Source organism: Thermobia domestica, chromosome 5 (assembly GCF_964235325.1).
Source record: "Thermobia domestica chromosome 5, izTheDome1.hap1.1, whole genome shotgun sequence".
In the NCBI taxonomy this organism is placed as follows: Eukaryota; Metazoa; Arthropoda; class Insecta; order Zygentoma; family Lepismatidae; genus Thermobia; species Thermobia domestica.
Window position 1 is genome coordinate 181,753,441 of NC_137458.1, and position 11,637 is coordinate 181,765,077.

The following is an 11,637-nucleotide window of genomic DNA, read 5'->3' on the forward strand; positions in this document are numbered from 1 at the left end:
CCGGTTACGTCAGGATTTTCAAATTTAAAAAAAAACATTAGCTTTACCAACTCGATATGTTCATAATTTTAACTTCGACGAAAGATAGAAGAATTCAGTATTTTATGTCTTCGAAATATGTATGGTTATTGAGAAATTTTAGAAAAATGAAGCTACTTGGCCTGGGAGGCCCCGGTTGCCCGGATAAGAGTTAAATAAGCACAGGAAACAACTAAAATGTATACCTAAGATGTATTTTGACAAATACAGTTGAAACATAAAAGTCGAAATAGAATAAAACTAATGAGCTTTAAGTCTAACATTATCACAGGTTTGATTTTGACAAAGAGATATGCTCTTACACTTCATTAAAAGCATATTTAAATAGTGTTTTCTAGTGATACAAATATGGTAGTTAGCTTAATTTCTCGTTTTCTTTGTTACCGTAAAGTTCATGTTATAAAGACACTTTTCTGGCTTTCAATTTGGCAAAATCTCTTATTATTGCATCAATATCAATTTCATTCAGAATGTAATTTTCAATGACCATCAAAGCTAGTCCATTTAATCGTTCTTGAGATATACTTGATTTCAAATAATTCTTTATTAATTTTAGTCAAACTAGTTCAATACACAATAAATGACAAAAGTGTGTGTCGTAATTGATATTTAATTTGTCCTCGATCCAGTGGCAGCACTTTAAAATCAGGTTCCTTCGCAAAAATTCTTTTCAGGGCCCCTTAGGCCTATAGAACAATTCAATTCTTTCATGTTTCTTTCCAACATAAACGTACGAAATCAGGCAGTAACACAATGTAAACACAAGCAAAGATGCACCCAAGATTTTTCTTTGGGGTCCGAAGATTTTTCGGAATAACCTACAAATGCAAATAATTTTGTGTATCTGCCCCTGAAATTGTGCTAATTGAAGGATCCAGACTCTCAGACTACCTGTGCAGTATTTCGTACACACATATTTTTAGGGGGCCACTTTTCCCCAGGAGGAGATCAAAATAATACGTCTGTAATATAATAATAAATAAAAGAGTAGCAACAGTGGCCCTCTGAATACTAAGTGTATCCCCCCCCCGCGGAAGATTTTTCTGAAAGGAACACTGCCTATTAGGGATGCCCACGAGACAAGATGTGTAGCTGTCTCGTCTCGAAAATGTGTTGTAAAAGTGATGTCTCGACTCGAAAAATGTATATTTTCTATTGGAAGAGCCGTGTCTCGACTCGAATTTTCTCAGGAAAATCCTGTCTCGACTCGTCTCGTGCGCATCCCTAGCATCTATGTCCGTGCATCCCTGAACACAAGTAACTAGCATTAGAATTATTACTAATTTAAAATATCGCTCCATCTAAATTTAATAACAGAGAATGGATTAATAATTATTGTTATACTGTTATAATAAAACAAGCATCTGTATATGCTGCTGTGATTGAAAGTGAGAGTACTAAAAAAAAAACTACTTGTCATCCAAATGACCTATCATCGCTTTCGATTATATCCTTTCAAGTTATATACTTATATGCAGCGTGAAAACTAATTGTATTCAAACATATTGTGAAATACATGAAATTTAATTGAGACCCGTAACAGAAATGACCGTATCGTTCCATTTTAATTCAACAATTAAATTACTGCAATCAGGTAAAATAACCTTACAGTTTCAACAGAATGTCGACCTGCAAATGCTTCGTTAACAGTGACTGGTATTGACAACTCCCCTTCTCAACATTTGTACGATTTTGTCCAGAACGCGAAAGAAAAATTTTAGAGCCTTCGGTTGCCACTTATCTTTTTTCATGTTTTGTAGCTTTCTTTTCCGATAAAATGCTCACTTGGTTTTATATCGTTCCTCATTATTATTACATGAAAAACAAAGTACTATTAAAAAGTGAAAGCACACATCATTATAAATTAAAAAAATAAAACAAAAACGAAATGACTTGGATAGAAATTAAAATCTTGACGAATGACAAATGAACTAATAGATATTAAACAAAGTGAGCATTAAGCAGTGGACAGCGATTTGAGCCATTAGGAACTTAAGTTAAAATTTCCCTCAGAAATGATTTTTAAAAAATCCATTTGTACCGCCCGTCTTTTCTTAGTATTCGCTTCACTCCCTGGGCGAATGGACAACAAAAGCCTACTTGCTTGCACGGGGGCCCGAAGAATTTTAGAGGGGTCATCTTCCTGGTTGGTATATTACGTTTGGTAATTTTATTTGTATTAAGAAAATCTTAAGAAATTATACATATACATTATACTTGTTGTAAGCCAGGTGGGGCCCGGCCCCTTCGTCCCCTTTTGGGCGCCCATGCTTGCTTCAAGTTTGATAATGTGAATTTCATTTACGGTGATCTTTCTCAACCCTTAACTGAGGTCATTGAACCAAAGTACTATGCGAAGACACTGTTTAAGACAAGATGGAGGAGCACCCTTGGAGACATTTCTTTCTACTGTGATAATGCCACCCAATCCATAAACAATACTTGCGGTTGAATTCCTTTCGTTTGTTGATCCATTCGGATTTTAAAGACATATTTGTCAATGATATTCTCTAGCAAGGTGTCGGAAGGATTGTTGAGGACGGAATGAAAAGTCTGTTATATTTGTATTTTGTGCATATGATGGGATTGTGGAAAGAATACCACTGTCTTTAGCTCTACGGTCATAGTGCTTAATACAACATCTATTGGAAAGCTAAATTTACCTTCATTTTATCTCATATTCGTAAAATATTCCTTTTCCCTCTTTAAAAAGGTCTATCCTGTGCCGTGGAAATTTTCCTCAAACTAGCATCACTTGTGAGTGTGGCATTGGCATCAATTGATGTACGAGTCCATTTCATTTGTAAAGGGTGTTTTACAGCCAACCACGCAAAGATTCGACTTTATTGTCCTTTTGATGTCTTTTACCTGTATCTCAGTCTGTACAATATTTATTTGAAGCTATATGAGGAAAATTTTTCATCATAACATTTTTTTAAATAAATATTTACATTTAAAACAAAATTCATTTTTCTAATTTGGCTCCCTGTTCACCTGGCGCCTCCTGCGATCGCGTAGTTCGCAGGCTTCAAGATCAGGCCCTGCAGTAACAATGAAATTCTGTATCACCGCCCGACTATCGTTGTTCTGAAAACATTCATCATGATATGACGTAGGGAAATGAGTTACATTAGGGTTCTAAGATCTAATATCAAAGTTGAAACAACGCAAGTAAAACAAAAACATGTAATAGCAAATAGTTTTGAAAATAATTTCAGTTTAAACTAGCTGCGACTACATTTAATTCAAAATTGAACTTCTGGAGTGCAACATATGAGTGTAGCTAAAAGAAAAAATCAATAAGAACAGTCGGGATTTGAACCTAAGCCATACAAGTAGGAGTCCCTTACACTAACCATTCATCTACTATATGCTGTTTACTAAAAATATTTTCCATGCAGCAAAATGCCATTTCACACTGAAACATTAACAACATAAGAACAAAGATTTCAAGAAAATTTGCCAAAGCTTATGTATTAAAAGTATCCTGGTATTCGCCCAGTGGTACTGCAAAATCACTAGTCAGGATGCCTCGTATCGAAATTTGAACCGGGAGACTTTCAATTACGAAGTGTCAACACTAACCAGTAACCTTCGTTCGCTCAGTAAATGTCTTCAAATTACTTTTCTGTAATTATTTTTCAAAAATGTTTATTATTTTCATGAAACAAAGAGTGCATCTTCTACTTGGGTTGAGAACTATATCTACTATACTTCTAACAGTCAACTAATAGTTGATGTTCATTATTTCTATCGATTTTCTACGTCTACTAAGTTATTTCAATTTTTTATAAGTTTTCCCTTCTGTTTATGACAATGATTAGAAATGAAGGCTCCTCTTCTTATACAAATCTTGATCATTGTAACATTTTTAGTCAAAATTCTGAATTATTGAAAATATTTAAATTAGTTAGAATGAAGAGGATAATACTAAGAAACATGGTTAGAAAAAAAGAAACATCGTTGTTTAACGGTTTGATAAAATCAAGCTTTTTCAAAACATAAAAAAATACTGTATGGTATGGGATGATCATTGAAAAAGTAAAAATAGCCATCGAGGACACACTAACCAACTACTGTACGCAGGTAAGTCAAGGTTCGTTAACTCGGTAGACGTATATGAAGAAACCGCTAACAGAAAATAGCTGATAGCTTTACGCCTAATCATCTCAGCGACGTCGAAACTATGAACTCTACATTAACATCGGTTGTCATTTTCGATGATTTTATATGTTACTCCCTTACATTGTCCCAAGGTATGCAAGGTGTCTTACCCCTTATCCCAAGGAAAGAAAAGCAAATAATATTTTTGCATACCTTGGGCAGTGGGAGGGAGGGAGTAACAGAACGCACACAGCTCGCTATATAGCCTTAGGGCAAACACCTAAAGGCATAAGCAATAGGCCACTTGACCAAGAGCAATGTTGCTAAACGTAAGACAAGGTAAGCCCATGCGCAGCCTGTCTCTTCGCGTGACATTACCTTCGACACAAAATCACTGACCCTTCGAACAAGATAACATTGTTGCGCTCTCAGAGTCAGGTTTTAATTGCATTTATGTTGAAGAATAAAATGAAATCTTTAAGTTTTACGTCCCACGGTTGTGCCGGTTAGGCTAAAGGAGACGGTGATGATGAATAATGAATGAAATGAAGAGAGTGGGAGGAAATGTGAGAACCCCGAGGAAACCGACGCACACGGTGTTCGTCCGCCACAAAGTTCAATTGGCGGGGGCTGGGATCGAACCCGAGGCCCCAAGCACTAGAGGTGAAAGCTCTGTCACTGAGCCACCGCGGCGCTAAAGGAAAAGAAAAGAAAAGCGCACCCAAGACAATACCTCTAGAGTTGTGGGGAAACTTGTCCAAATAGACTTTTCTTTTTATTTACATTTAAAAAGAAATAAAATATATTTACATGATGGAATAAAATTCCACTAATATAATAGACATCTAAATTAGAAATAGCAAAAACAGCTGAAAGTAAGGAGAAAGCAGTAATTTCACATCAGGTTCCAAAGAGAATACACAGCAGCAAGCGAGTAAACAAACAACAGCGCTACTCCTCCTGTGGTCCTGTCCCGAGCATGTGTCAAAGGTGACGTCATTGCACGATATCACGGAAACGCGTTCAGTGATGAACTTACCAAGCCAGTAACTACTGTATTTACGCCACGGAGTCCGACACTCTATAAAGTGCCTTTTATCTATAGAGGATTATGCGCGATCAACATTATAACTGTTACATTTTTCATTCTCTGTTGCAAGAAAATAATTGACATAAGGATAGAACCTGTACTTAAACGCAAAATTACATAAACGGTCTGGTAGTTTTAGTTAGAACGATCCGTCAAGTGGAGGTGGGATAAGTTCTCAAACATTTAAATATACGACGTCTTATATACTGTAGGTGCACTACGCAACCAGTTACTAGAGAACAAACCCCGAAGTAGGACTGGTATCAAAACGAGACAATACGAGACTATTTACAGTATTAGTCTCCTTTCAACCGACAAATAGCGGTGTCAGTCTCGTCTCGATAGTTTCGAAATAAATTATTTGAAATTATTCCACACTAAATTCGACGGTAGATAAATAAAATACACCTCCAATAGTTCTCCCTATTGCTTCAGAATATATAATGGATGCACCATTTTCTACTAGATAAAGTATGAATTAGCAATTCATATACCACATTCAAAAATACATATGTCTGTTTCCATTAAATATACTCATTGTTTCTTAAATTATTTATTTACTAATTGAAATACCCGGCGTTGCACGGGAAGAATAGGTTTATATTTCAAAGATATATTTGAGATTAGTTTTCCCAGAAGAATACATGTTTGAATCGGAATGAAATAGTACGAATCCATTTCCAGCAGGAGCAAATGAATAAACTTGCCGCTAACGAAGAATAAAAACTTGGGCTTTTATGGTATCGGGAGTGTCATTATTCACTTCAGCGATCCCGAAAATTATTGAATAGACACTCATATCTTTCAATTAGGAATTTTTAGGACCTCGAAAGCTATGGATTTAACATTAATATCGTTCATTTTCGATTATTTTTACATGTCCCTGTGTCTCCCATGATAGAGCTAGAGGTGATATGGGTTTCGATTCCCGACAGGAGTCGTGTGGTTCGGGTTCCACGTTACGTCGTAGATGCATATCTTGCATAGAGTCACTGCTGAAAGACACGCTGAACTCTATATCACCTCACCTCGTGAGATATTCTATTTTTGCATAATTTCTAAACCACTTTTCTTTCTTTGAATCTCCTCCTTCCTCTTAGGACACGCATAGGTTCAAACCGAATCTTTCTTCACGGTTGGAGGACGCAAGGCTACTGTACCATACGCGTACAATCCTTATGAGACTACGGTAGTGAGTTGCGCAGTTTGAGTAGCACGCACGAATAAACCACGCTTACATTTATTATATATAATTAATAAAATCTCATATTAGGACTAACTTCGCACACCAAACCTTTAACAATGCGACTTTTTAAATTCTGTTCATCTTCTTTATTATTATTATTATTATTATTATTATTATTATTATTATTATTATTATTATTATTATATGAAGGAATTATCTCCGCCAATTTCGTTAATACACACCATTCAGCAACCGGTAGTTGTAGAAATCAGGCTTTTGCCATAGCAATTGTTAGCTCAATCGGTAGAGCGCAGAATTATGGATTCAAGGGTTGCGAGTTCGAATCCAGCCTTAGCAAAAGATTTTTTTCTGATATAATTCTTGAGATGGAAATGTTTCTCTCTTCACCTTTATCTCGTAATTCTGAATAGAGATGTTTGGATGTGAAAGAAAAAGTATACTAGGATATAAGAAAAGAAAGATAAATTACATGATACCTTTTGCAATTTTTAACTATATTTTCACCTATCTAGGACGTTTCTAAAAAGTTCAGAATTCTAGACCTCCTTTTCGCTCTCTTACGTGTCCTTTAACTAATTTCTACAATTACTTATTGAGTCTAATTTACTCATAATTACTTATTGAGTAATTATACATATATTACAGATGTCTTATCTCTTTCTCTTTTCTCTACATCATGTCTTGAGATGAATGTTTTGACAATAGGTTACAGACACGATTTTACAAAATAATACGATCTGCGATATCAGTGATACGTATTGTGGTGTTTAACTTAACATATAAAACAATAAATAGAAAAACTGAGAATACGAATCTTTTCGTGCACTGATGCTTCAAATCTGTCTTTACTCCCTATACCTATGTTAATTCCCTAGTAAAAATAAACACTCTTCAAAACTAATCAAAAATCCCTTCCTTGGAGTACTGAGCGGTCACATACTCGTCACTGCGATGTAAAGGGACTTATGGCGACGAGGATACAAAACTGTTTGAGTTGCTCTTTTATTTGATAATATTTACAATTGTAAGTTAATTGTAACAGATACTACGAAGTTTGAAAGCCCTAATATTCATTTTGAAACACCCTGCATTGCTAAAAATTGAGTCATCCTATATTCATGTCTTGTATATACATATCACCAGGGCCCTCCTTAGGCAATTTGTCGCCCCGTGCAATGGCATAATTTGCCACCTTCCCCTTTCTCCACAAAGAACAAATCTTAAAAGTCAAGATTTTAAGTATGCTACTCCAGTATGAACAACGAAGGGGAGGGTAAGTGCAGTCCCACTCGGAAAGGCTTAAATACTTACTTGTACTAAAAGTACAATCTTTTTTTCTTTTTTAGTGCTGGCTAGATGGCTAGCTCCCCCAAAGGGTTATGCCCTTTATATGGGAAGAGAAGGAAGAGGATTGTGGATACAAGGTATATAGGCTGGTCTATGTGTACATTCTTTATTTATTAGCTTCAATAACAAACAAACAAACAAAAAATAATAATAATAATAAACAGGTATATTGGGAAGTGAAATAGAGAAATAGATGTGAATGTATGATACAACTGCAGACATTATAGCATTATGCTATAATCATAAGGATGGGGAGTAGGTATTATTTCGAGCAATGGCATTGCCTTTATTTTGGTTATGGGATCATATGAAGGACATTATAGCTTTAATGCTATAATCATAAATGAGGGGAATATATGAAATGTAAATGAAGTGCATCGGACATCACAACACGTGGGATAGGTTAGTGGACGAATGAGCTTATCTTCCGGTCCTGGGGTGGCTCAGGACCATGATGGAGACAGTGGGAACCCTGTTAGAACAAAAGGACTACTGTGCAACATAGGATGCAAAGATGAGAGGTGAATAATAGTCAGTTTTATAAGCAGCAACGGCATGAAGATCGGGATGATCAGGGGGTAAAGTGTAATGATACAAAGAAAATAGAAGGGAAAGTGAAGTATGATGAAGGAGGTGAGAAGGGGTATAAGCTATATCAAAATGCATAGTATCTAAGAGGAGAGCATGTCGTTCCTCGAACCGTTTAGTAATATACTTCAGTCGGTGTGTTTCGAGGTGGTATAAAATATGAGGAAAAGTTAGACGCTCATAAAGTTCATGTGTAGGGCTGGGTAATTTAATGCGAAATGCAATACGTAATGCATGGCGTTCAAGAATTTTTAGTTTCTCGTAATAAAAGGGAGAGGCGTTAATCCAAGCCACGTACCCATACGTTAGTATTGGCCGGAGAAAAACTTTTTATGTGTTTAGGACGACAGATGATTTGAGGCCCCAAGTCGTTCCAGTTAAGCGTCGTAATAGATTCAATCGATTATAAGCTTTAGCGACAACCGTCTTTAAATGAGGACGCCAGGTAAGGTGTTTGTCGATGGTGAGACCAAGATATTTAACGTAATTAGTGGGTTTCAGGCGAGTGTCGTCAACGGTTAAATTGAGATAAGATGGATTTTTTTTGAATTTTACTACGTTTTCTGGGAGGAAGAAGAAATAATGTTTGTGTTTTATCTGGATTTATCTTGAGACTCCACTGGATACACCAGCTGACAAAGGAGTTGATAGCAGACTGCATAGCGGCATTAATTTGCTGTACTGTGTTCCCTAAGGCAAGGAAGGCTGTATCGTCTGCGTATTGAAAAAGTTGGATGTTGTCAGGAAGTGGCGGTAAGTCTGCAACATATAGAAGATATAATAAAGGAGAAAGTGCTGAACCCTGAGGCACGCCGGAATGTAGAAAGATGGGATGTGAAAGATCACTGTTGATTGAGATATAAGCCAATCTGCATGAGAGAAAATTATAAATAAAACGAACGTAGGCGAGAGGAAGTTTGAAATGCAACAATTTAGCAATGAGACCTTGGTGCCAAACTTTATCAAATGCTATCTCAAGATCAAATAATACTAAGCAGGATGGTTTGATGGTATTGTAATGATCAGTTATGATAGTGAGCATTCGTAAAAGTTGGTCGTTGATACAGTAATTCGGACGAAAGCCTGCTTGATGATTCGGGAGAAGGTTTTTAACAGAGAGGTGTTGATGGAGCCTGTGAACGAGAATACGTTCAAGGATTTTGCTGTAGATGGATGTTAATTGAATTGGTCTATAAGAAGCAACGCTATTGGCAGGTTTGTCCGGCTTTTGAAACATTAGAACTTTCGAGGTTTTCCATTGAGACGGTATGTAACCTGTTCTGAGTATAAATGTAAAAATGAGAGCTAAGAGGTGTAGGAGAATATACGGTCCTTCTTTGATATGGCGATATGTGATCTCATCTAGTCCAGGGGCAGGGTTGCGTTTTCGTGCTATGGTGTCTTGGATTTCGACTGTAGTGATAGGAGCAGTAAGTGGATGGTTAGCGGGAAGAGAGTGGGATGGATTTGGTTGAAGGTGAGGAGACTGAAATTAACTTTTTCGACTGGATGAGTTTTTGACTGATTAGTAGGTGGTAGTGGAGTGAAAATGGTTTGTAGATAATCGGCAAAGGCGTCCGCTTTATCTTTATCGGAATGAAGAGCTTTGTCATGGTGAATTAATGGATATGGTGTATGTGTCTTTTTACCAGTTAGGATGTTGAATCTTTTCCAAAATTTCGTGGGGTGAGCAGTATCTGAAAGTTTATTGCATGTGTCTATCCAACGCCGTTGTTTATATGCCCGTATGTAATTTCGGACTGTCCGTTGAAATTGTCTATGAAGCCTTAAGGATTCGACATTGCCGGTGCGTTGATAATCTCTATAGAGTTCTCTGGAACGACGAATAAGTGGAAGGTAATGGGGTGGGAGTTGAGGATGATGAGGAGAAATAGTTGACTTGGGAATATGGGATTTTGCGGATGCCTGAATAGAGGATGTGATAATGTCAAGCGCATGATATAATCCTTCTTCTGTAGTAGAGGCTTCTAAGTGTGCAAGATTGTGTGCAAGAGAAATGCGGTATGCTTCCCAGTTTGCTTTATCAAAACGTGGGACTTCACGTGATGGAATAGAATTGGAAAGGTTGGAGACTCGGCGTGTGATAGAAAGTTTAATTGGAAGGTGATCACTGCCCATCGGATCGAGTACGGGCATAGTGCATGGGTCTATGAGATTATGCGAAACTATGGCTACATCTGGTGTAGTGTTGGAAACATGTCGAGTAGGTTTGGGTAGTTGCAGAATAGTGCCGGTAGTATGAGTGGTGATGAAATCCTGGAAGTGGCGTTTTTGACGATCGATACGGCTATGAAAATTGATGTCAGCCATGATTACAAACATTCGGAAGTTATTGGAAATATATTGAAAAAACCCATAAGGAAGCTCATGACCAGGGCGAATGTAAATTGTGGCAATGGTTACATAAAGGTTTGAAAAATAGAGCGTAACAACCAAGTTTTCAGACAGATTTTGTATTGGAGGATGAAAGATGCGATATGGTAAACTTCGAGGGAAACCAATAGCTACCCCACCATTTGCTCTGCGGGCTGGTATGGTGTTGTCATGGCGAAGTACATGATAATTTGAAACTTTGCTAGAGCGTGCAGCTGTAAGGTGAGTTTCGTTTAGTAAGAATGCATGAATGGTTTCCTCCAAAAGAAGTTGTTCAAACAAAGTCCTGTGTTCCTGTAAGGAGCTGATATTCAGAAACAATAAATTAATATGAGAGTCCATGTCTGAAAACTCAATGTGGATCAGTTGTAAGGTCATTGTTGAGAATAGAAGAGTGAAAATATACATTTTGACCAGAGTAAGTAGCTTGGAAGTTAACATTGAGGATTCTTTTGGCTGGCAGTTGAATTTGTTGAAAGACGTGTTGCCGTTGAAAGGGAAGAATATTTTGAAGTGCTGTGGTGAGAAAGGAAAGAAACTGGTTGATTTGAATTGGTTGAAAAACAGAAGTTGGCGTATCCATAGAATTGTCGGTAGGTGCCGTAACCTATAAGGGCACAACTAGTTCTGGCTTGTTTGGTTCAGGACGGGGCCTTGCTTTGCACCTGTAGCTAAAAGTGGGATGAGCATCTCCACAAGTACTACATGCTGGCGGATTTTGAAGGTTTCGACAGGTTTTCGTGTTATGAAGTTGTGAGCAGTATCCGCATTTCGCAGGATTACGACATTCCGCTGTGCTATGCGAGTTATAAATTTGACATTTCTCGCAACGCAATGGAAGGGGAGCTGGGGTGTGTGATGGCTCTAC

At 37.2% G+C, this 11,637-nt stretch overlaps 1 protein-coding gene across 1 annotated transcript; it reads right to left on the reverse strand.

Moving 5' to 3' along the window:
• Positions 1-9,767: 9,767 nt before the first annotated feature.
• LOC145685339 (uncharacterized) lies at positions 9,768-11,147 on the reverse strand. The gene has a single exon (XM_081757717.1). It carries the CDS (start codon positions 11,145-11,147, stop codon positions 9,768-9,770), a length of 1,380 nt encoding a protein of 459 aa, XP_081613843.1.
• Between the last annotated feature and the right edge of the window lie 490 nt (positions 11,148-11,637).